This window comes from Procambarus clarkii, chromosome 24 (genome assembly GCF_040958095.1).
Source record: "Procambarus clarkii isolate CNS0578487 chromosome 24, FALCON_Pclarkii_2.0, whole genome shotgun sequence".
Classification (NCBI taxonomy): Eukaryota; Metazoa; Arthropoda; class Malacostraca; order Decapoda; family Cambaridae; genus Procambarus; species Procambarus clarkii.
The window spans coordinates 21,100,946-21,128,733 of NC_091173.1; the positions used below are offsets into that span (position 1 = coordinate 21,100,946).

The window sequence follows — 27,788 nt, forward strand, 5'->3', positions numbered from 1 at the left end:
AACAATTTTTTTTATAGATGGAATGAAATATTTCCTGTCAGTTCCTGGTGGCGGAAACAGTTGACATCTGACTGACTGTGACATCACAGTGTCAGGAAGACTGGACATCGTCGCCACACAAAGCAGTCTTGACAAGCACGATGTCAAGGGCGTGTTGTCAGTGCTCACAGCTGTCAAACAGGTATTGGCTGAGAAGAAGAGCTGCCAGAGGAAGCTGTTAGCATGAATTAAAGTCTAGTTTATACAAATATATGCATTTTATATTTTTATATAATATAAATTTATATTTTTATATAATATAAATTTATATTTTTTTATAATATAAATTTATATTTTTATATAATATAAATTTATATTTTTATATAATATAAATTTATATTTTTATATATAATATAAATTGTGTATATATATATTATATATCTAAAAATATAAATTTATATAATTTATATAAAAATATAAAATTTATATATTTATATAAACTAGACATTAAAATGAGAACCTAAGTACGCACAGCTGTTTATGAAGAACCCGTAAGTCATTTCAAAGGTAAAGCTCAGATATGGGAATGATGACCATTAAGGTAAGGTAATTATCAGATGAACCCGCTAAGCCATTACGACTACCCATCAGCACATTAGGATAGGTTAGGAATGTAGGATAGGCCGGAGGATAGGAACATGGCGCCTACCACACTTGGACGGTCGGGGGATCGAACGCGGACCTGCAAGAAGCTCCACCGTCTAGCCCAAAGTGGTTGGGCACCATTCCTATCCTCGCCCCGGTGTTTAGCTGTTCCCCAATCTCATTATGCTTGTGTCTTGCGATATTTCGGGGCTCAACGCCCCCGCGGCCCGGTCCTCGACTAGGCCTCCTCGACTTCCGAGACAAGCTTGAAGCTGCTCAGGTTAGGTGGGTATGGTCGCCATCGTTGACAGACAGAGACAGAGACAGACAGACAGACAGACAGACAGACAGACAGACAGACAGACAGACAGGCAGACAGAGACAGGCAGACAGACAGAGAGACAGACAGACATAGGCAGAGACAGACAGGCAGTCAGACAGACAGGCAGACAGAGATACAGACAGACATAGACAGAGACAGACAAGCAGTCAGACAGACGGGCAGACAGACACAGACAGACAGACAGAGACAGACAGACAGAGAATACCAGAGAGGAAATATGGTTGAGTTAGAAACCAGGTTAAATAAACAGTATTACTCAGGGATGATGAGTGAATAAGTGAGTGAATGACAGGTCTGAGGCGTGAGTAAACTATGAGGATAGCTCAGGTGAGGCGGATCAGAGAGAGGAAGAGGCGCGTGAGGGAGGAAAGGTTGAGAGAAGGAGGGAGAGAAGGTGAGGGAGAGTGGTGGAGGGAGTGAGGTAACCAGAAAGAGAAAGGTGTAGTGAGGGGTAAGAGGGAGGAGAGGGAAGGGGGGAGGGAGCACAGAGGGGGGAGGGAAGGAGGAGGTATACCAAGGATGTACAAAATCAGATAGATGGAGAAGGAAGCTAAATGGAAAGAGGAAGATGGGAAAGGAATGAAGGAGAGGGAAAAATGTGTATATGAGGATAAAGGACGGAAAAAAAGATAATGGTAAGGAGAGAGAGAGAGAGAGAGAGAGAGAGAGAGAGAGAGAGAGAGAGAGAGAGAGAGAGAGAGAGAGAGAGAGAGAGAGAGAGAGAGAGAGAGAGAGAGTATCTCACCTTGGCCACCTGAGACAGTAGGCAGCACTGTAGGTGGTGACTTTTAAGAACAGGAGGAGAAGGATGAAGGAGGAAGAGACGCAGGAGGAGGGGAAGGAACAGGTTGAACTGTTCAACACAGTGAGGTATGGTGAACTTTAACAAGTGACGTAAGATGGTGAACTTTACTAAGTGTGGTAAGATGTGATGAACTTTAAAAGGAGTGGGGTATATACACATGTATGTTTATGTGTATGTATTCCTTCACGTATGCATACACAAATGTATGTTATGCATGTATTTAAGAATGTATGCATGTGTATGTATAAATAACACCTCTATATCTCATACAACACACACACACACACACACACACACACACACACACACACACACTCTGAGGTAAGACCAAAATGATAGGAATGTGGACTCCCTGGGAACACGTTCACAGTCACATGTACACACACCTGTGATTGACAGTCACATGTACAGACACCTGTGAGTAACAGCTACTTGTACACACACCTGTGAGTGGCAGCCACATGTCCAGACATAATTTGGTAAAGACAGGTTACTGGTAATTAGCCAAAGAAATGAATCGTCTTTCTAAAGACTCGTTCTGAGGTCTTGGCGATATTTGTTAAGACCTAAAATACTAGGAGAGGTAGTGCTGGAGCCTCTCGAGCAAGTCAGAATGCTCTAGGGTTTAGTAACTGAAGGTAGTGTGAGGAAAGTGACCCTTAGCGAGCTCTCATTCATTCTATGTTTAACTCTTTGTTCACGTGTGAGTGTGAATGAGTGTGAGACTGTGAGTGAGTGAGAGTGTGGAAGGTGTGTTTACACTCGCGTGTGTGCAATAGTCAGGTTATACCTGGTGCAACTGTCCCGAGGGAGGTGTTAGGTAAGATACAGGTGGAAGTTTTGGCTGTGACGTCTGGCTGTGACGCCTGGCTGTGACGCCTGGCTGTGACGCCTGGCTGTGACGCCTGGCTGTGACGCCTGGCTGTGACGCCTGGCTGTGACGCCTAGCTGTGACGCCTGGCTGTGACGCCTGGCTGTGACGCCTGGCTGTGACGTCTGGCTGTGACGTCTGGCTGTGACGCCTGGCTGTGACGCCTGGCTGTGACGCCTGGCTGTGACATCAGTCTCAGGGTCTGAACCGGGTCCACCAGGAGCTCCGCTCCAAAGCAAGTTGAAGAATTTCGAACCAAACAGACACGAGGATACCTGTACAAAACAGACAGACAGACAGACAGAGAGAGAGAGAGAGAGAGAGAGAGAGAGAGAGAGAGAGAGAGAGAGAGAGAGAGAGAGAGAGAGAGAGAGAGAGAGAGAGAGAGAAACAGCGTTCAGAAGCGTGAACGCGTCCAAAATAGCCACAGAACGCATTCGACAGTCTCCCTCAAGACACAGCCCTACACATCACCCAGAAACTCCTGTGAGATATCTGACAAAAACTCAAAAGACACAATCACGCCGCAGTTACTTTTGTCTCCTCACGAGAGCTTCGTAAGGCAATCCTTACCTCCAATCTAATCTAGCCTAACCTAACCTAGCCTAACCTAACCTAGCCTAATCTAATCTAGCCTAAGGTACCCTAGCCTAATCTAATCTAGCCTAAGGTAACCTAGCCTAATCTAATCTAGCCTAAGGTAACCTAGCCTAATCTAATCTAGCCTAAGGTAACCTAGCCTAATCTAATCTAGCCTAAGGTAACCTAGCCTAATCTAATCTAGCCTAAGGTAACCTAGCCTAATCTAATCTAGCCTAAGGTATCCTAGCCTAATCTAATCTAGCCTAACCTAACCTAGCCTATCCTAACCTAGCCTAGCCTATCCTAACCTAGCCAAATATTTCTAACCTGTGTTGCAAAGGAACCATTGGGCAATACCCTGGCATCTCTGGTACCGCACCCTTCATGAAATTGTAGTGCAATAAAGCAACTAACTACCAGAGTCTTACAACAAATCATCTACCTAGTACTTACAGAGAACGAAAGTAGAAGTTGAAAATCAACATACATATATAACAGATGCACATTCAATTACACATATAACAGATATGCATTCAGTGACACGTATAACAGATGTTTATTCAATATACATATAAGAGATCAATATTACTGGAAGAATGCACCCGGCATCATCAACATTCCAGGAGCTGGATATTCCTGTAATCTCTGGAAGTGGCTCAATATCAACAAAAAAGGGAGACTGGACGTGTCTGCCCTGAAGGCCGCGCACAAATACCAATTGCCTAATGCGACGCATTTCTTTCCGCCAATTTTCTGACATTCCGAGGGGAATATATTCAAGTTTTAACAATGTAAATTTAACATGTTTTAGGATAAATATAATCGCATATATTGACACAATGTGAAAGCAAATAAATTAACACAGAAATATAAATTTACAAAGAAAGATACAGAAAGCTCATTAAATGGAAATGAAACGAACAAAAAGAACAAGTGACGTTTCTTAACTTTTTTCACAATGTGTATCTAGCTTCTCGGTGTATACATAAAGAATTTACTTTAGTCCAGTATTACGTTTGGAACTAAAGTACACTTACTATTTGGACGGTAGGCAATTACGGTGGGCTTTATAGCGCCCAAGAGGTTAACAGGACCCTAACCCCAACTCCACCGCAAATGAACAAGCAACAAAGAAAATGGAGACATAATATAACATGTCCACGTAATAAAGAAAATGGACATGCAACACAGAACATGGACACCATCAAAATAATAAAGACATTGCAACAGAGAAAACGGGTAATACGTTGAAGGCATGTTGAACTAGGGAGTGACTAAACCCATCCTAGTACGTGGAAGACATTGCCTCAGAGCGATGGAATGCGGTGTCTCTCTCTCTCTCTGTCTCTGGCTCTCTCTCTCTCTCTCTCTCTCTCTCTCTCTCTCTCTCTCTCTCTCTCTCTCTCTCTCTCTCTCTCTCTCTCTCTCTCTCTCTCTCTCTCTCTCTCTCTCTCTCTCTCATCCCGTGTCAAGAGTGGCCTCAGCTAGGAGCCAGAGGACTGGCCAATAGCACTATTCTCTGTTACAAGTAAAGACTTATATGGCGTGCAAAAAAGAATGGTTTGTTGCCATAAAAATAAGAGAATACAGCGAGTTCTAGTTTATTTGTAATGAATTAGTTTTTCTGTTATCTGATTCTAGATACAATCCAGCCGTTTTTTTGTTGCAAGTACACTGAACCTCAGGTGTATGAGGCAAACTGTTCTTGTTATAACACTTAAAAAGTTGTTCTTGTTCATGGGTAAAGCGGATGACGAACAATGTGTTCTTTTTTATGTACAAGACACTGATGCAACAAAATTCACACATTAAGTTGACCAGACCACACACTAGAAGGTGAAGGGACGACGACGTTTCGGTCTATCCTGGACCATTCTCAAGTCAATTGTGAACGTTATTGTAAGATTGCCAACTTACTTTAGCCACGTTATTGTGACTCATCGCCTTCACACATTAATGTGCTTAGTAGACGACATTTAAACATTGACGAAGGGTCCCACTTGGAGGACACCACAAACCTCCAAGCTGACATGCACCAAGCCTTCCAGAGGGCCACAGAAAACACTACCATGTTCAGTGAACAATAATTCTTATTTATAAATAAGTTATAAATAGGAGCTGCCTCGTATGGGCCAATAGGCCTTCTGCAGTTACCTTTGTTATTATGTTCTTAATTCCAATCTCTATAAGGAAAACGATTTAATATTGTAACCGCAAACAAAATGCGGTTAAAACTATGCTACAACAGAGAAAGCAAATGCAGAAAAAAAACACAGGCACTAATTGGGTCAAAACTTTCCACTTAAATAATAAAGTTTCACTTACAAAAAAATATTATAGGCAGAATTATTCGAACATTAGAAAACAAATAGTCGAAACATACCAAGGAGGCGATGAAAGTCTTAAGACTCCAGCTCTCACTGAAGAAGGAATTTGTGAGTGCTGTAAATTTGTAAATATAAATTACCGGAATCCTGTGATTCTTAGGTTGCGCCTCCAACAGCCTGGTTAAACCAGACCACTAACAAAGGGACCTGGTTAGAAACAGGGACACGGGGACATTGATCCCAGGAACCAACAACAGGTAGAAACGCTTACAATTCCTTACAGTGTAGACTCCAACGTGCTTTCGAGGGAAAAAATTTATAGTGTACACGTGGAAAATATTAAGAGAAACTGGATTTAAATCTACTCTGAAGAGATACACTGTGTGTACAAGAGACGGGTCCACGGCAGCCGAGCTGAAACTTAGTGAAAATATCACCATAGAGGCACGAGGCTTTTTCAAAAGTTTTCGTATTAATTGATTGAAAAGTAGAGAGGAGTGAAAAGTAGAGATCTCTACTATCTACTTCCTGGTGAACTTGGTAAACACCTCATCCCTTTGTGTGCATTTTACCTCAATAAACTTATTTCAATTTCAACACCTGAATATGATACCTGACCAACCCGGCTGCTGTGTTGAAGTTTCAATGCGAGCTGCTGGCACCAACAGTCTGGCCAACCAGAAAGCCGAAACAATCACAACGTGAGCGACAAAAAGCAGAAAAAATCGATAATATTATTATATAAAATAAAAATGTCGTGTAATGAAAAATACCTCGTGTCTGCATCCTCTCGACCCCCGACCCCAACACTGGCCGGTCCAACACGGACCTCCCTCACTTCAGACCACCTCACATACACTCAGGATACAGCCCGGGGCAGCTGTTTAACTCCCAGGTACACTACTAGGTGAACTGCGGCATTAGGTGAATGAAATTCCGCCTATTCGTGTCTGCCTTGCCCGGGATTCGAACTCGGGGCCCTTTGCACTACCAGCCCAGAGCGTTGTCCACTATATAGCCTAGTATTAAAAATGGAAACTATAGCCTAGTATTGCAAATGATATAGCCTAGTATTATAAATGATAACGAAACTATAGCCTAGTATTACAAAATGATAACGAAACTATAGCCTAGTTTTACAAAATGATAACGAAACTATAGCCTAGTTTTACAAAATGATAACGAAACTATAGCCTAGTTTTACAAAATGATAACGAAACTATAGCCTAGTTTTACAAAATGATAACGAAACTATAGCCTAGTTTTACAAAATGATAACGAAACTATAGCCTAGTTTTACAAAATGATAACGAAACTATAGCCTAGTATTATAAATAGGAACTAAACTATAGCCTAGTACTAAAAAATAGTCTAACTAGACAAAGTTAACAACGCGAGTTATTCACCAGATTGCGACCAGCACCTCCCATAAATAAAGGAATATGCATGAATCACAGACGAAAATATGAGGAATACGCAAAAATAAAGAAATGTCCCCGCCTTGCCTTGCGCAAGAGGCAAGTCAACATAGCCGCGGTGCGCAGGTCGTGACGCGCGCGCCCCGAGCCTCTGTTTACACTCTGCTCATTTGTTTCTCGCGGCGGCTTGTCCACTCCTGAGATCTTGGATTCCAAGAAACGAGGATTTATAATTCTTGGTGGTATATTTGTTTTTTTTCTCGTGGATTAGTACTTAATGGGGTTATTGGATGCGTTGTAATGGAGTCTATAATGGTGGGGTTAATTGTGTAATGGAGTGGATTAGCGTGCGTTTTGTGCGTGAGGTCACGTTTATAGTTTGTGTGAGCGGGTGTAATTGTGGTAGGAATATGATGGATATCGTGTGTGTGTGTGTGTGTGTGTGTGTGTGTGTGTGTGTGTGTGTGTGTGTGTGTGTGTGTGTGTGTGTGTGTGTGTGTGTGTGTGGGGCGAGGCCAGGTAGCAAGCAGCACCTTATTTCTAGTCACTCTTTCCCAACGCCCACATGAGCCCCTCCCCCATCTTCCACACATTGTCTTCCCTCAGTGTTTCCCTACTTCAGGAGAATCAGCAGAAACTGAGGAAGGACAGAAGTGAGTCAGTGTCAGGGTGATACACACAAATACAGATGGGATTACAAGCAAAGCAAGTTAACTAAGAGAAAACACACAAGAGGTGAACCCCACCTTCAGAACCTTGTATACCACATACGTAAGACCAATCCCGGAGTATGCGGCCCCAGCATGGAGCCCGTACCTTGTCAAGCACAAGACGAAGCTGGAAAAAGTTCAGAGGTATGCCACTAGACTAGTCCCAGAACTAAGAGGCATGAGTTACGAGGAAAGGCTGCGGCAAATGCGCGTCAAGACACTGGACGACACAAGAGTAAGGGGAGATATGATCACTACTTACAGAATTCTCAGAGGAATTGACAGGGTTGAAAAGGATAAATTGTTTAACACAGGCGGTACGCGAACAAGGGGACACAGGTGGAAACGGAGTACCAAAATGAGCCACAGGGACGTTAGAAATAACTTTTCAGTGTCAGAGTAGTTATTAACGGATGGAATGCATTAGGCAGTGATGTGGTGGAGGCTGAATCCATACACAGTTTTAAATGTAGATATGGTAGAGCCCAGTAGGCTCAGGAATCTGTACATCAGTTGATTGACAGTTGAGAGGCGGGACCAAAGAGCCAGAGCTCAACCCCCGCAAGCACAACTAGGTGAGTACACACCCACACACACACACTTTAAAAGCCAGGTATGGCTGGAACATGGATTCTGCAGGCTATTTGTGGAAGCAGTGTCGTAACTCTTAAAGCCTGTGTACACAGACATGTTCAAAAGGCCGTTGAGTCAAGTGATGAGATGGTCCTCCTAAGGTCCCGAGGTCATGGCACCTTCAAGTGTCTGCCCATTCTCCCAAAGGTCAAAAGGAATCTGTAGGAGCTGAATGTGACAAAGGCTGTTGGGCCTGACAGAATCTCACCATGGATACTAAAAGAAGGTGCTGAGGCACTAAACGTGCCACTCTCTATGGTGTATAACAGGTCACTGGAAACAGGAAACCTACCGGAAAGCTAGAAGACAGCTAATGTAGCTCCAATATACAAAGAGGCAAGAGGCACTGAACTACAGGCCAGTTTCCCTAACTTGTATACCATGGAAGGTGATGGAGAAGATCGCGAGGAAAAGGTGTTCCAGGAAAAACTAGTGGGAGAGACTTACCGTGAGCTATGGGAAAGGGAAAGCTCTCAGTATACTAACAGGCGTCACAAGTACTCTATTCCTGCACCCCCTTGTGTAAAAAGGAGAAAGGGAGAGCTATTGTTATTTGAAAGAGGTGGAGGAGGCGGAGGACTAAAGAAGCAGTAACAGCAGCAGCAGCAGTAACAGTAACAGCAGCAGTAACAGCAGCAGCAGCAGCAGTAACAGCAGCAGCAACAGGAAAAGAAACATCAGCAACATAAGCAGAAGCAGCGACATTAGTAGTACCAGGAGCAGAACAATACATCAGCAACAGTAGCAGAATAATGCGATAGCAACAACGGGAATACATTAGTAGCACAACAGGAGCCGTGGAGGACTACACCAACACAGTAGCAGGAAGAGGTGGAGGCAGACGACGCCACAATCAAACAAGCTTCACCATCCGCTCACAATCAATGCCGCTAAAAAACAAAATGCAACCAACCACCATCACGTGTTACAACCACAACTACCGTGCCTCACAACAATCAACAACCACCACGTGTCGCCATACTATACAACCACAACTATAAGACCACACTGCTACAATAACCATCATGTGTGCTACAACCACCACCACCACCACCACCACCTCATCTCCCTTCACCACAACAACCACCACCACCACCACCCCAGCCACCACCACCACTACCACCAGCGGGAACGCCTTCACTGTGAAACTAAGAAAGGAAAACATATAGGTGATAACATGCCATTGTCTGAGAAGGTGTGTGCGTGTGTGTGTGTGTGTGTGTGTGTGTGTGTGTGTGTGTGTGTGTGTGTGTGTGTGTGTGTGTGTGTGTGTGTGTGTGTGTGTGTGTGTGTTGGGGGGGGGGGGGACCAGCCTTAGACAGACACAAACAGTAGACATAATCTGACTATAATAAAAAATAAACTATTCCCAATAAACACACAGACAGACACAGCCGAATATGAGAAGCTGATAAAAAAAAACTCCTACGACCATTATTATTTGGTACAACAATTATTAAAATATATTAATTATAATTAATCACATGAATATTAGAATTACTGCAATCAAAATTCCAAATTACATTTTATTGTAATGATCCAATTGCTAATGTTCACAGCCACGCGGTGAGCTTGTTAACAATAATCTTAATGGGTTTTACTTGCATTTTTTGATGGCATTCAACACGTTGTGGAATGCCAATCGTGCTGCCTCTTAACAAGGAAAATCTTCGTAAGTACAGCGCCTCGATTTAAGGACGGCCTCGACCACTCGCAGCTTTACGTAAACTGGATATAACTCAATTTTTCTCCACTACACAACACGGAGGATCGATTTTCTTATAAACAAAACAGTTTACCTGGTGAGTTTCGGGATGGAGTCGTTCGTGTTAACTATATATGCATTCTCTTGCTTGAAACTTGTAGTAAATATGTCTTGTATGATATTACAATTAGTTTTATAATATCAAGATATTATACCAGTAGTTATTAAGTAAATAAACACATGTGAACATGAAATATGAGAGAAGGTGATTGTTTAGAGACACTATACTCTATAAATATTATAAATATATATGATAAGATAAGCGCAGGTCGAGTCACTGCATTAGAACAGCGATAACACAAAGGGCAGGACGCGAAGTTCGACTCTGGAGAGACAAATGCACAGAGTGGAGAGGAGATAGGAGACCCAGACTGGCCACTTGGCGCTCAGACAACTAACACAACTTCTACATCAGGAGGAGATAGACGAGTAGTGCCGCGCAGGCTCACCAGGTGGCAGGCCCGGGGCTCCACACGTGTTATGGGGAAAGCCAGTAGACTTTCCAGCCTTTGTAATGATAAACACAAACACGCTATAATAACGATGAAGCTGGATACAATGACGATAATGAGCATTTACATAAATAAAATCAATAATTTCTTATCAATATATGTACATTAGTATACAGTTTTGTATCTCAATTTACAGTTATTCACATATTTGCGCGATATTTAAAATTCACTGTTGGAGCACTATTAACAGAACCAGGAAGGTTTAAATACATACCACTGCTTTGTTAACAGGTAATTTATCATGTTAACTGGATATAGTGAGTGCTTAACACCGGAGTGAACATTAACAGTGTGGTGTGTGTGTCTGTCAGTGGAGCCCATTGATGCTAACGAAATGATCTTCAATTTATATAATTTTACTGCGAGAGAGAACACTGAATTCTGTGGAGGAGACAGATAGATCCGGCGAGCAAGAGGCCGCAGGACAGTGTGAGGGAGAGGCAGGTATGGGAGAGGCAGGTGTGGGAGAGGCAGGTGAGTAAGGGTAGAGGACTCACAGGAAGAGGTGTGGCGACCATCCAGCAAGAGGCCCTCGGAGGGAGGCGGACCAACAGAGAGTTACGGGGTCACCATAGCCCGTGCTACAGGGACACTTCGTCCTGAGTAGCTAAATCTTTAACAACAACAACAGGACCAACAGAGGGTGAGTCAGACCTTCACCTCTTCCTCCAAGACTTTTGTGTAAAGTCACGAGTCGCCATCTTGAGTAAGTCTAAGGCTGACTTACGCAAATTCAGTATTGTATCAAGTCACAAATACCTAGGCACATCAGGGCTGTTTAAGCCTGTAAATATACTCGAGTTATGAACAAATCGAAGAACTTCTTGAGGTTATCTTGAGATGATTTCGGGGCTTTAGTGTCCCCGCGGCCCGGTCATCGACCAGGCCTCCACCCCCAGGAAGCAGCCCGTAACAGCTGACTAACACCCAGGTACCTATTTTACTGCTAGGTAACAGGGGCATAGGGTGAAAGAAACTCTGCCCATTGTTTCTCGCCGGCGCCTGGGATCGAACCCAGGACCACAGGAAACTGTAGTGCAAATCACAGCTTTCTAGAGAAGATTTGAGCTTTCTTGTGAAAATCACAAAGCTTTGGTGTTTTCAGCTAAGCAGTAGCCAGGTTCAGCGAAACATTACTGTGTATTATGATGACAGTTTGGAATATAGATGCTTGATACTCTTAAACAAGGAAATAAGGAGGCTATTTTAAACAAGCAAGCAAGGACGCTATCTAAAGCAAGCAAGCAAGGAAGCTATCTAAAGCAAGCAAGCAAGGAAGCTATCTAAAGCAAGCAAGCAAGGAAGCTATCTAAAGCAAGCAAGCAAGGAAGTTATCAAAAGCAAGCAAGCAAGGAAGCTATCTAAAGCAAGCAAGCAAGCAAAAAAAAATCTTATGCAAGCAAAAAATTATGAAATTAAATTAAAGAACCAAGTAAGGTATGATTAATAATCACAGCAAAGAAGCCAAGTTAAACAATGAAGTAAGCAAGGGAGCTATCTTAAACAAGCAAGAACTCTATCTTAAACAAACAAGGGAATAGCTGAGAACCGACTTGAACAAGCACAAGGTTTAAAGTCGTGTTGACGAGGAGGGGTTGTGTGGGAGTCATTCAGGTCCCCCTCCGGTGATTAACAAGACCCGACGAGGAGGGGTTGTGTGGGAGTCATTCAGGTCACCCTCCGGTGATTAACAAGACCCACTGTCATACAGGTATATTGGTTTTGTGAGAGGAGACGGGGTCTCTCTCTCTCTCTCTCTCCCTCCCTCAGGTGTGAGGTACAGTAGAGATGAATGAGAGGAGGAGGAGGAGGAGGAGGGGAAGGTTGTGATTTCATCACACCTGCACCAACAACATTCGTTAACAAGCCAACTACTATGATGCCGGGACAAGGAGAGAGGTAGAGAGAGAGAGAGTCACTTGCTTATCCTTCTTACTGATACTTATGTTCGTTCTCTCTCTCTCTCTCTCTCTCTCTCTCTCTCTCTCTCTCTCTCTCTCTCTCTCTCTCTCTCTCTCTCTCTCTCTCTCTCTCTCTCTCTCAGATAAGGCCATGGACAGGCTGCACCTTCTTACTTAACACAATCACACATTGTGATAAGATAAAGGTGTTTTGGCGCCAAATATATCCTTCCGTAATCTCTTCCTATAATACAAGTCGTCACAATAGTGTGGAACAACCTTTCGTCCACCTGGGAGGCTCACTCCAGTCGTCTCTACCCCTACATGACCACTGTGTACCAGCACTGTGTACCACGACTGTGTACCACCACAGTGTACCCCTGTGGTACATTGACAGAGCCATTGTCTGGAACCTGCTGGGTGGTAGCTGTCCTCCAGAACGCACCAGAGGGACAAACTGCATATATATATCATTTCCTTTTCAACCAAGAGTCAGTCCCCTTAGAGAATCGAACTTGGGCTACCTAAACCTCGGGCCATTACTCCCCTCGTGGCCACTGATGCGGCATAAACAATGACATTATTTAACCTCTAGATCAGCACACTGGCCGCATGGCATCAACAACAAGCCATATAAATGCTAATCAACAGTGCTTCCGCTAAATTTAGCACGCTCGATAGAGTGCTAGATCCGGCCAGTAGCAGCAGCTGCTTCAGCGTGTACAATCTTCCCAAATCCCGTAGCCCTGAGTCCATTGTAGCGCGGAATTCATCCGCCTGGACGCACGACCGGCCGACCGCCAATGGTGAATCCGGATTGAACAGACGCGCGCAGTCACGAACGAAAACAATGAGCAAATATAGTTTGTGTACCCCCGCTTGACGCTGCCCGCGCCGGGCCCTCCCTGTCCTCTTGAGCCCGTTAAAACTGAAGGTTGCGGAGAGTTAGTTTAAGTTAGGTAATTTATTATACACCCCATACCTATCTTGTGGGCAGTAGTGGATTACAGAGGCACATAATGGGCTCAGGGACTGGATCCCACAATTCATTTAGCTAAGCAAGTTACAATCTTGATGAGCTAGTTACATCTTCCACTCCTCCACAGGAGGAGTGGAAGATGATACATAGTAAGAGAAAGATGAGAATATGACATACAACTTTCATATGTAGTCAAGAAGGTACGCAAAAGAGACATAGAAAGCTCAAGGGAAAGTGAAGAAACCTTATTAGTGGTAAAAACTGAATGAAGAAAAACGTGAAAGATCTAATTGAGAGCGAGAGAAAGTGGGACAGACAGACAGACACAGAAACTGAGTCAAACAGGTTATCAACCATTTGCGTTCCCACTTAAACCACTCAGAACCCCGAGGGTCTCAAGCTTCATCAAATATTATGTTCTGATGGGGATAAACAGAGGGAGTCAAACCGAGCACTCAGAGGTAGCTTTTATCAACACCTGAGTGACTTATTGCTCCCGTGATTGCCAAACTATGTTGAAGACTAATTACGTGTGAATGAATGGACAAAAATCTGAAACAGAACACACAACACACACACACACACACACACACACACACACACACACACACACACACACACACACACACACACACACACACACACACACATATATATCACAGAAAGCTGAAGATATGATAAAACCCAATAGGTTTAGGAACATGCACATCAGTTGATTGACAGTTGAGAGGCGGGACCAAAGAGCCAGAGCTCAACCCCCGCAAGCACAACTAGGTGAATACACGCAGTCACATGTTTTCTAGTAAACACGCCACATATTTAAAACACATATAACACTTATTCCCCTATTTAACACACCAGATATTTGACATTAGTAATGGCACACGTGTTTAGTATAAACAGGTGATTGAGCAGTAGCTGGTACACGAGGAAGTGCTGTGGGTGGGAATACTTGTGCAGGAGTTGGAGGGGCTGTAAGATAACACTGTTGAAATGGGGCTCCAAAAACAGATTGAACAGGTCAATAGTTGAGAGAGAGAGAGAGAGAGAGAGAGAGAGAGAGAGAGAGAGAGAGAGAGAGAGAGAGAGAGAGAGAGAGAGAGAGAGAGAGAGAGAGAGAGACAGACAGACAGACAGACAGACAGAGAGAGAGAGAGAGAGAGAGAGACAGAGAGAGAGAGAGAGAGAGAGAGAGAGAGAGAGAGAGAGAGAGAGAGAGACAGAGAGAGAGAGAGAGAGAGAGAGAGAGAGACAGAGAGAGACAGAGAGAGAGAGAGAGAGAGGACTGAGCCAAGACCTGGTGAGTATGAGCCAACAGGGCTGTTATGGTGCTCCATAACTCTCACATTACCTTTAGATTGATCAGTTTAAAGAGCATAAAAACAGCAAGAGGAAAAAATAATAATATGAATTACGAAATCATTTTTCGTAATCCATACTAGAGGGTAATTACGGTGTGTGAACAACAAGTATCGCACCGCCATCAACACCGTGGACTCCTGGCCAAATTGCAGAGATAGTAGAAGGTGCACAGCATGCACGCATCCATTACCTGTGCAAGAGTTCGAGAGTTGTTCTACTCCTGCAGCCTGTGGCCTGTGGGGCCACCCCTCCTTAGTGATTGTCAGGTCTGTCATGGGTGGTGTATTTGTAGCCTCAAGGCCCACACACACACACACAGCCTGGTTGATCCGGTAACTCCACCACAAGCTTGTCCAGTTCTCTCTCTCACTTTTGAAGGCTTTCACTCTAGTTCCAACTGACATTTCCTAAACATCGATGCCGGCAGGAGAGTGAAGAGTGGCGGGGGGTGGGGGGGGATGTAGTTAACACCCAAACTATTGAGAATGTTCTTGATTTCTTCAATATCTTCCTGGAGGCTCCGGAGACAATGACACATGATCGACACCCAAGGAAATACTTGAGTGTGGTCACACCTCTGTTCACTGACAATGTTGTTTCCTTAAGGGCCAACACGACGCACTGCTCAGTATACGCAACTACCCCCCCCCCCCAGCATATAAATGCAATCTGTCCTCACAATTCTGACCGTATTGACCAGAGTTAAATTTTAACTTTGATCAATAACGTCAGAATTGTGGTGTGTGTGTGTGTGTGTGTGTGTGTGTGTGTGTGTGTGTGTGTGTGTGTGTGTGTGTGTGTGTGTGTGTGTGTGTGTGTGTGTGTGTAAATCACGAAAATTAACACGTGATAAAAAATGTGACATTGCCAAACCACGGAGGAAGAATTGAAACAGGAATTATTTTCTTAAGTACTTTCGTATATATATATATATATATATATATATATATATATATATATATATATATATATATATATATATATATATATATATATATACACACACCTTCTTGCGAACAAGCTTGAATGGTCCCCAGGCATATATACGAATGAAAACTCCACACCCCAGAAGTGACTCGAACCCGGACCGCCAGGAGCACATTAGCAACTGGTGAACACGGTGCCAAATCACTTCATAAAAATAGGGGTGTGGAGTTTTCACTCATATACCTTCTTATATAAGGTGCCCCCCCCCTGTCTGCCGTGGACACGTGGACGGGGCAAGAGAACTACCACAGTATTCACTGAGTTATTGAGTGCTCAATAACCAGTGATTTATATTAGTTTTTATTATATTGAGCAAGCAGTGACGTCACTACCTAAACGACGTCATTACCTGAATAACGTCGTTAACTGGATGATGTCAGAGAGTGACTATAAAGAGCCCTTGAGACAAGGTTGTTTGCCTTTCCTCTTCTGACTCACTCACTCACTCACTCACTCACTCACTCACTCACTCACTCGGGGACATGTAATGTGTCAGTCAGCCCTGATTATTGTTTAAATAGATTATGTGTTATCTTCAAGAACACGATAACAGATGTACTGGCGCGCTGCAAGCACCTGTTTGGGGTCCTGGTCACGGGTGTGTGTGATTCGTCAACCGGCAGATAGCAGGCATATGACAGGTAAGATGTATTTATACATGCAAGTTCAAGTTGATGCGGTTGGTGAGGCTTTTACTCACCAAGTTGGCGTACAGCGAGGGGTACAAACATATGTATAGAGGCGTAGGTGGGGCCCAGGAGCTGAGGCACGCACGCACATACACACACACACACACACACACAGAGGTAACACGCAGGAAGCCATTTGAGGCTAATTTGATTCAACATTATCAATATAAATACAATAACAGGGGTGAGCAATGTGTCACACCATTGATCTAACAACGTTCAGAAGGCGGGGACCAAGAGCACAGCTCGACCCTGCAAGCACATCTAGGGGAGCACACACACACACATCGTGAAGGGGTCGAGAGCAACACACCTGAAGACAACACAAGTTGAGCATTGTTGTGGCTATCGTGGTTGTGTGGGGGGGGAGGTGGGGGAGGGGGTGTTTGTAACAGAAGGAAGGGGGGGGGAGATAAATGTGGGGGGGGGAGATAAATGTGGGGGGGGGGAGATAAATGTGGGGGGGGGGAAAGGGGGGGGGGTGGTGTAAACAAAAAATGTAGTGGAAGGTGGTGGGGGGCTGGGGGGGGACATAGCAGCAAGAGAAACAGATCCCACTATATCCCATTTCACCAATTATTTCCATTTCAACCCATACCCTCCAGTGGCCTCCCCCGCCCCTGCTACCTCATTCCAACATGCTGAATAGGTTCAGGGGAGAGGGTGGGGGTGTCGCTGAATGGGGGTAGGGAAGGGTGGGGGTGTCGCTGAATGGGGGTAGTGAAGGGTGGGGGATTAGGGATTGATGGTTCGACAACGCTCGAACGAGGACTAAAAGGTTTAGTGATTCGAAACGAGGAGGAGGAGGAGGAAGGGTGTGTGTGTTCGGAGAGTCGAAGGAGTGGATAGGGAGTTTTAGGAAGCGATCGAGATGGGATTCGTGGGTACTGAGGGTCGTGGGGGATTATGGGGGAGTTCGGAGAAGGGAGGGAGGATGGGTATAAAAGTATATATAAGGCCATGCAACCCGTCCTCGACTCAAGTCCATTACATTCAGCGGTCAACCCCACAGACGCATTCATAAATTTTAACATGCTGTTCATTCAAAACGGGAATTTTCTCAAGCATAAAATAATATTATAATATATTAGCATATTGTGTATATATAGGCATAGGATAGGTTATGTTAGGTGTTTAGGTTCTGTTGGCGATTATTTGTATTTGTAGTACGTGGGTGAAGCATTTACAGCGTTGTGGTTCGAACACAATTCGTCAGTGAAGCACTTGTTCCGGATATGTTCGAACGTCAGCAGTTGTGAGTCGTGTGTAAACCGCTTTTCATTCATAAACAGGGGGTTTGGCGGGTGCATGGAATCACTTTTGGATCTTTGTTTGGAGGACGGGCTGGGCCATGCTCTCCCTGGTTCAATACGTATTGCTTCATTTCCCTGTTGGTCCACTCGGGGGCGCGAGTAGATTACAAACTCTTTCGCAAGATTACGGCGGTTGTACCGGCCCCAGCCATGGCCAGTGTTGCACCGGCAACACAACAGACACCAGCAACAGTCACTACCAACAGGCACTTCCAACAGGCAGAGGATAAGTCGAGAGAGAGAGAGAGAGAGAGAGAGAGAGAGAGAGAGAGAGAGAGAGAGAGAGAGAGAGAGAGAGAGAGAGAGAGAGAGAGAGAGAGAGAGAGAGAGAGAGTCTTCACTCTATGGCTATCAGAGGCTCGAACCTGGATCAACCAGGTGCTATCTTGAGGTTATCTTGAGATGATTTCGGGGCTTAGCGTCCCCGCGGCCCGGTCCTCGACCAGGCCTCCTGTTTATTATACACACACACATAGGAAGCAGCCCGTAGCAGCTGTCTAACTTCCCAGATACCTATTTACTGCTAGGTATCAGGGACATCAGAGTGAAAGAAACATTTTGCCCATTTGTCTCCGCCTTCACCGGGGATCGAACCCGGAACGTCAGAACTACGAATCCGAAGCGCCGTCCACTCAGCTGTCAGGCGCCCCTTAGTACAAGACTAAGTGTATATCCACTCCGCCACTATCCCTTCCAAGTGGCCTACATGGAGGCCTGGTCGACGACCGGGCCGCGGGGACGCTAAGCCCCGGAAGCACCTCAAGGTAACCTCAAGGTAAGGTACATGCATACACACCTCCACTCGCGGACAAATGAATACATATACATAACACACATATATACACACACATATGCCTAAAAATACATTTTTAGCATACATTTTCATTTCTTTTATCAAGATTTAGATTGTATGCTATCGGATTTCCCATTAATGTCTGTTTCCAGGAAATAATGAGACAAACAAACAGGACTCACAGTATTCTTTAACAGCCAGCAAAAACACTGCGGTCATAATAAATTCCTCCAATCTTTTGTTCAAGAGTAAAAAGTATATAATCTAGTGAAAGCTCACTTTACGAGTCACGGGGAAACTCATTAAATATATATCGCATATACTTCCTCCAGTAAAATGTAAATTGTTTTTAGTTAGGAAAACGCCTTTGAAAAATCCTAAGAAAAGTCAAATATATATATCATGAACATTATCAAACGCCGCTCCGCCAGCCTTCTCAATTAGAACATTTTCGAACCCTGGTAATTGTGTCGTTGAAGTGTCAGGTTAGCAGCTACCAGGTATGTCAGGAACATGACACTTCAGTAGTGTCAGGTAGCAGCAGTAGCCAGGTATGTCAGGAACATGACACTTCAGTAGTGTCAAGCAGCAGTAGCCAGGTATGTCAGGAACCTGACACTTCAGTAGTGTCAGGTAGCAGCAGTAGCCTAGTATGTCAGGAACATGACACTTCAGTAGTGTCAGGTAGCAGCAGTAGCCAGGTATGTCAGGAACCTGACACTTCAGTAGTGTCAGGTAGCAGCAGTAGCCAGGTATGTCAGGAACATGACACTTCAGTACTGTCAGGTAGCAGCAGTAGCCAGGTATGTCAGGAACCTGACACTTCAGTAGTGTCAGGTAGCAGCAGTAGCCAGGTATGTCAGGAACCTGACACTTCAGTAGTGTCAGGTAGCAGCAGTAGCCAGGTATGTCAGGAACATGACACTTCAGTAGTGTCAGGTAGCAGCAGTAGCCTAGGTATGTCAGGAACATGACACTTCAGTAGTGTCAAGCGCTCCGGCCGGACTTTCCAACAAGTCTCCAATCATTATTTATACTTCAGAATGTACAAATGTTTCCACGCACACACGTGAAAGCACGGAAGTGACGGAACACGGCCAAGTCTGCGGTAAGGAGCGTTACAGGGAGAACACAAAGTAACACATGGAGAATCCCACGTAACAAAGGAACAAAGCCACTGTAACAAAAAGGTCAAAACAGCGTAACACAAGTCCAAAAAAAAAAATTACAATAATACTACATTATCAAACCATAACTACCAAAATTGACAATAGAATTGATTGCAAACTTAACTCAAGTCTCGAAATGAAATTAAATATTCGTCAAAATATCAAACGAAAAAGAAATTAGAAGCGAATGTCAAATCAGAAGAGGAAATTGGGGTTATTAATACAACTGCCAGCGAAGCCTAACAAGGGGATATCTAAAAGATTCCATAGAAAGTAAATTTTTGGTGTTCCATTGTGTGGTGAGATTCTGTATTCACCTTAAAGTTGGCTAAATTACACACACACACACACACACACACACACACACACACACACACACACACACACACACACACACACACACACACATACACACACACACACACATACACATACACACACACATACACACACACACACACACACACACACACACACACACACACACACACACACACACACACACACACACACACACACACACACACACACACACACACACACACACACACACACACACACACACACACACACACACACACACACACACACATACACACATATATATACACACACACACACACACACACATACACACATATATATACACACACAAAGCGAAGCAAACATATTTACAAACAAGCGCCCTCGCCCCCCCCTCCTCCTTCCCCATCTCAAGCATGAGTCAAACTACCCAACCACTCACTCTCTTGTCTCCAAATTACCCGCTACGGCTTGTTATAGCAGCCACTTAAATCTACCTTGTAGCAAGGCCAGTAATTAGCCCCAACTAGTGCCGGAAATGAGACCAAAACATCCTATGACAACATGGCCGATAATCGGTGGTGTCGCCATGCGGCAAGGTTCCCCTTTACACACACACAAATCACAATAGTGTGATGCATCAAATAAACAAAAATCCACAAGGGCCGTGACGAGGATTCGAACCTGCGTCCGGGAGCATCGCCAGACTGCTGCCTTATCCTCGTCACGGCCCTTGTGGGTTTGTTCAAGGTTCCCCCTTGATTCATGATGCAACGGGGAGTATTTTGGTTTTTTTTTTAGGTGAGTGCGGTGGATATTTTAATGTGTTGACCTTATACTGCCTTTTTCTAAGTTTCTGGCATATCATGTTTCGGAAGTTTGTAGTAAAGGATGAATGACTCAAACGCACACTTCATATAGCTCATAGAATCCATATACCGTTTGCAAAATAGTGATTGAACACACACACACACACACACACACACACACACACACACACACACACACACACACACACACACACACACACACACACACATATGCACACACAAATAATAGGTGTGTGTCAAATAATTACAAATAGGTGAGTACACACACCTTATGGAACATTAAACCGGAAATAACGTAACAGCAACGTAACCCGGAACCCCAGCAACACGGAGCTCACGGAACAAGGCTGGAACACTGAGGATCAGCAACACACTTCACAAGACGTCGCTAGAAGCACAGTGCACAACCAAAATAACAGATAATGACACGTGAATGACGAAATTGAAGTCATGGTTCAAAGAAAACGAGAAATTTTAGCATGACTTAAAGAAAACGAGAAATTGGCTATCATGACTAAATGGAATACGAGAAATTGCAGCTCACCTCGTAGGCTATTTTTCTACATATACATGTATCATGTATGTATACTTAAGCTTTCTATCCAAAAACAAAAAATTCATACAAACAACACCAAGAGGAAGGCCAATGAATGAGGGTTTAATATTAACTCAAAATTCTTAGTCAAACCATCAAATCTTCCAGTGTTGCTTTCCTCTTGAGACAAGAGGAGCCTTCAACGGGGCTAATTAAACCGATATGTGAACCGCTTGTCGCTGTACGCAAGAATAATCACAAAACATGTGATTCGGCTGTGTATATAAGTATTCACTAGGAAAATTAAACGAAAATATAGCTGTTTCAACACAATATTCAAGGAATACAGCTTTATATTTTCGGTGTATACACACACAACAAATAAACGAGACTCCGCCGCCGAAGACTGTAAGGGCCAGCCAGAGGCATAGTGGCCTGAGCAGGAATATCTGGAAAACAAATTACCAAATGTGAGGCTAGGCTCCTTTATTATTTATTATTAACATTTTTATTGTCAAAATCTAGGCTGCTATACCAGGCGCGGCCACCACCAGTTACTGGCCAACAACTAGGCTTGGTTACTGGCACTGTCTCCTCAAATGGAAACTTTCTCTAGCTGGCGGTTGAGGATCTCACCGTAACTTTCCCGAAGCAAGTCTCATTAGGCGTTATTATTATTTTGGACTAGACATTGGCTGTCTCACGCACACACACACACAACACACACAAACACACACACACACACACACACACACACACACACACACAGGGGGGACATGATAGGAACGTATAAAATACTCAGGGTGATTGACAGAGTGGACATAGACGAAACGTTCACACGGAATAGTAAGAGAACGAGGGGACATGGGTGGAAGCTGGAAACTCATATGAGTCATAGAGATGTTAGATAGTTTTCTTCTAGCGTAAGAGTAGTGTGAAAATTTAATGATCTGAAGAAGCAGGCTGAAGAAGGGAACTTTATTCATAATTATAAAAGTAGATATGACGGAGATAGGCGAGGAGTTATTCCATTAGACAACTGGCGGCTAGAAAGCCGGGGTCCCAGAGCTAAATACGTGAGTACGCACACGCATGAGGCTAGTTGAACTAGTTCATACACAGCTAGTTGAAGAGACGTTATGACAATAGTTTGGATTGAACTAGCACCAGTGGAAAGTGTGTTAGTTCATAGTTTCTTGTCTCTATATCCACTAAAACGTAAATATATATTTATATAATTTTCGAAAATGTTCTTGTGGTCCGTATACTGCGAGTGAGCAGTTGGCCTTTTGGTTAGGACTTAATCAATAAAAAACTCATTCAAAATTAAATTAATTCAAATATGTTACCAATATAAGACGAATACACTTATATATGAGGAAAATCCAATTAAAAAAAAATGTTTATTCAGGTAAGGTACATACATACAAGAGATTTTACATAAATTGATCGATGTATAGATGGATCTAGTACCTACAATGCCTAAAGCCACTATTATTTAACATTGAATTCCTATTGAACAATACAAGCCTCTGCTGTGTTCATTATAACATATGTATTCAACATTGCATGTTGAATACATATGTTAAGGCAAGCCAAACAACATTCCAGTGTGCATTCAGGCAATTAATAATTATGACCAAGTCTGTCAGATGACGCGCGGGCAGACACAAGTGAAGGCAAGAAGGACATATACACCCGTCTAACGAACCTCGGGTAAAAATAGATATTTTCAAGTTAATGAGTTGTATAAATCACCTTTGCAACACCTTATTCCATAAAGTGTATAGCGTTCATTAACCAAAACGACAAGAGCACTTATAAAGTTTCTTGGGAGAGGGGAAAAAAAAGCTAATCGCCTTGATGGGTTTCAAAGAGCTTCCCAGTCATCCCGGGAGGTCGGCGATCCCGTCACTAACTCTGTATTTTGACGTTTTTTGATGTAAATCCTTTGATTAAGCTCCCCACCGTGTCGTTTATACTCTGCGGGACCAAAAAAAGATGAGGCGGGGTAGCCATTGTTGAGCAGCCGAGAAACGAGAAGGAAAATTAAATATGTCTGAAGATATTGTGAATAACGTCTGGCTAACATGGGGGGTGGGGAGCTGTGGTGCTAATTACCCCAAGCAGCTGCACACAGCCCGCAGCTAAAGACATCCTCAAGTGGCTCTCTTTAACACACACACACGTGTTAGAAAGGAGGAGGGAGAGAGGGGACATGATTCAGACGTATAAAATACTTAGAGGGATTGACAAGGTGGAAAGAGAGGAAATGTTTACAATGAATAACAATAGAACAAGTGGGCACGGATGGAAGCTTGAGACTCAGATGTGTCACAGAGATGTTAGGAAGTTTTCCTTTAGCATAAGTGTAGTGAGTAAATGGAATGACCTAAAGGAGCAGGTTGTAGAGGCTAACTCTATTTATAACTTTAGAAGTAGGTATGATAGGGAAATAGGCCAGGGGGTCATTGCATTAACCAACAAACGGCTAGAAAAGCGGGGTCTAAGAGCTAGAGCTCGATCGTGCAGGCACAAATAGGTGAGTACACAGGTGTGTGTGTGTGTGTCACATTAGTTTTCAGTGTCAGAGTAGTTAACAGGTGGACTGCACTAGGAAGTGATGTGGTGGAGGCTGACTCCATACACAGTTTCAAATGTAAATATGATAGAGCCCAGTAGGCTACCTAGAGGTTACCTTGAGGTGTTTTCAGGGCTTAGCAGAGACAGTCGACCAGCAGAGGAGTGCTGGCCGGGTCTGGAGGAAGACGCTGCCACCAACCAAGCCTCGCCTCTGCTCTCCCAAGGCCGTGAAAGTTGAAAATTGTTCATCCCTAAACACAGGCTACACCGATCCCTCCACTGTCTCGATTACCTGAGGATTACCTGAGAATTACCTGAGGATTACCTGTGGATTACCTGAGAATTACCTATGGATTACCTGAGGATAACCTATGGATTACACTCCGAGGATTAGCAGCACTATACCCGTCGACTTCACGTTAAATAAGCATAGAGTATATGTAATCACGAGTTGATTAACTGTGAATTACAAGTTGATTACTACCTGTAGATCTTATACTCGTGGCCAGAAACATTGCAAGGAATCCCTTCGCCTTGATGCACATGAGTGGTGAGACAGCCACAGTTATGTTGCAGCTGTTGCTGCTCCATGGAAGAGGCTCCTCCTCCACCACCGGATGCCTACAGGGTAGGTCTTGGCGCCAGTCCTTGAGGGACTCTGCTCAAGTTCAAGTATGTTTATTAAGACAAGAAAGAAGTACATCTCAGAGGGATAGAGTAGCTTAGGGTATTTCTACCCCCCTGGGACTCATTACCATGTGCCAGTCCTATTTCTCTTCTTAATCCCTCCCCCCTTCACTCTCTGACTCCTGTCTGTCAGGTACTCTCTCTCAACCACGCCGGTGATCTACCAGTTACTCCCGTCTGCTCCTCAGGATTCCGTAGTGGTATCTTAAACAGAACTCTGTCAAAAGCTTTCAAATCTGTCCAGAAATATGCAATCTGTCCATCCTTCTCTGTCCTGGTATATTTTACATAGTTTATGCTGGAACTTGTGTGTGTGTGCATTTACTATTTGTATCAGCAGAATCGAGCCATTAGCTCTTGGACTCCGCCTTTCTAACCAATTTATTTTTCCTCTATTATGTCTACTACATATATTTCTCTTACACACACACACACACACATCCCCCAGGAAGCTGCTACGCTGTCTAACTCCCAGGTACCTATTTACTGCTGGGTGAGCAAAAACACCAGGTTGAAAGGAACTGTGCAAATTTCCTTCTGCCGGGGATCGAACCCGGGACCTTGGGACTACGATCCGAGAGCGCTGTCCACTCAGTTGCGTGGACATCAAAATATCCCTGTGACTCATCTGTGTTTACAGCTTCCACCCATGTCCTTATGTCTTGTGTGTGTGTGTGTGTGTGTGTGTGTGTGTTTGTGTGTGTGTGTGTGTGTGTTTGTGTGTGTGTGTGTGTGTGTGTGTGTGTGTGTGTGTGTGTGTGTGTGTGTGTGTGTGTGTGTGTGTGTGTGTGTGTGTGTATGTGTGTGTGTGTGTTCTCTCTGCCATTCACTAAAGAACAGGGTCGGAATCCCCAATCCTTATGTCTTACACAATCCTAATGTCATATACAATCCATGTCTTATACAATCCATGTCTTATACAATCTATGTCTTATACAATTTATGTCTTATACAATATGTCTCATGCAATCTATGTCTTATACAATTGAATCCCATCATGAGCGAGACCAGGAAGGTGTCCCCAGGTGGGTCCATCCCCCGAGAACAAGCTTGGACTAACCCCATGCAGACCACCAACACCACACAGCTAATAAGTCACCTGTACCTGGTCCTGGAGGTCCGCCCACTGGTGGGGAGGACGGGCCGTCCAACACCCCAATTTTTTTTTTTTGGGGGGTGGGGGGGGGGTGAAAGACCTCGACCCCTCCCCTAAAATGACAGTATTCATAACGACCATTTCCCCGAACAATCGTACGTACAAAAAATGGATTGTTGCAGCACACATTCTTTTTTTTTTTACGATTTGCCCCATTGTTGAAAACACGTTGTTTTCATATGCAGGCGATGAGCCACAGTAACGTGGCTAAAGTATGTTGACCAGACCACACACTAGAAGGTGAAGGGACGACGACGTTTCGGTCCGTCCTGGACCATTCTCAAGTCGATTGTGTTGTTTTCTTTAGGGTGGTGGCTACAGGTGACGGATCTCCCAATCCTGAGCACTCCAGGTGCAAACTCTGTGAGCAGGAACTGCGGCATGATCTCCCGCACTACATCGCCGAATGCCCAGTTATCAGACCATTCAGACCCGTTGGTATGAGGTTATCTTGAGGTTATCTTGAGATGGTTTCGGGGCTTTTTTTAAGTGTCCCCGCGGCCCGGTCCTCGACCAGGCCTCCACCCCCAGGAAGCAGCCCGTGACAGCTGACTAACACCCAGGTACCTATTTTACTGCTAGGTAACAGGGGCATAGGGTGAAAGAAACTCTGCCCAATGTTTCTCGCCGGCGCCTGGGATCGAACCCAGGACCACAGGATCACAAGTCCAGCGTGCTGTCCGCTCGGCCGACCGGCTTACAGGTACCTTACTCCAGGTACCTGGAGCTTTGCAATTACTTTATTCACTCTCGTGTTCTTGAAGATATCCTCATATTGCACCCACAATTTGCCAGTGTAGGCTACTGATCACCTGCCTCTGTATGACTAACTATCCTGTGTGATGGGGACTTTTAGTATCACTGCTATCTTATTCACTCTTGTGTTGATGATATCCTCATAATGCACCCGGAGTCTGCCAGTGCAGACTACTGATCACCTGCCTCTGTATGACTAACCATCATGACTTGTGTTACAAAGACAAACTAAACTAGCCTGTCCGTACCTCCCTAGGCCTAATAAAGTACATGTGTGTGCTAAACTAGGAAGGTTACCTTGAGGTGCATTCGGGGCTTAGCGTCCCCGCGGCCCGGTCGTCGACCAGGCCTCCTCATATTTATATATAGATAGGAATATTTAAGTTGATTTTTTAGCTTCATTTATTTTAAACGGATTTTTTACTAGTCAGTATACGACTGTCTAAAAACCTAAGTACGTACGAATTAGTGACTATTGACGATAGTCACAATAGGTACTGTTTCACCAGGAGGACGGGTGGTCCAAAGACATGTGGGGGGGGGGGACAACGGTGAACAAACAAAGTAACCAATAGGAAGTCTGTGTTTACGTATGGAACAGGAAACTGATTCATAGGTGCGTGTACTCACCTAGTTGTGCTTGCGGGGGTTGAGCTCTGGCTCTTTGGTCCCGCCTCTCAACTGTCAATCAACTGATGTACAGGTTCCTGAGCCTATTGGGCTCTATCATATCTATATTTGAAACTGTGTATGGAGTCAGACTCCACTACATTACTGCCTAATGTATTCCATTTAGTAACTACTTTGACACTGAACACATTCTTTCTAATGTCTCTGTGGCTCATCTGTGTGTGTGTGTGTGTGTGTGTGTGTGTGTGTGTGTGTGTGTGTGTGTGTGTGTGTGTGTGTGTGTGTGTGTGTGTGTGTGTGTGTGATCGTCCAGGCGTGGACAAGGAGGGTGTGTGAGCCTTCATGCATGCCAACAACATGGCTAAAATTAGACATTCAGCCGTGTGTGTGTGTGTGTTAATACATACTGTAACCTTCCCGGGAAGTGTCCCGCATGTGTCCCGCATGTGTCCCTAACTAATGACTAGCGTCCCCTTCACACACACACACACACACACACACAAATTGACAAATGGAATGCATTAG

At 44.2% G+C, this 27,788-nt stretch overlaps 2 protein-coding genes across 3 annotated transcripts in view; one reads left to right on the forward strand and one right to left on the reverse strand.

The window, feature by feature from the left end:
* LOC123761629 (uncharacterized) overlaps positions 1–27,788 on the reverse strand; it is a 180,637-nt gene that overhangs the window by 133,024 nt on the left and 19,825 nt on the right. The window lies entirely within an intron of this gene.
* LOC123761628 (uncharacterized) overlaps positions 16,285–27,788 on the forward strand; it is a 46,553-nt gene continuing 35,049 nt past the window's right edge. The window contains exon 1 of the mRNA XM_069330722.1: positions 16,285–16,460. Within this exon, the coding sequence (XP_069186823.1) occupies positions 16,373–16,460 (88 nt within the window). The 5' untranslated portion in view covers positions 16,285–16,372. The remainder of the gene's footprint in view (positions 16,461–27,788) is intronic.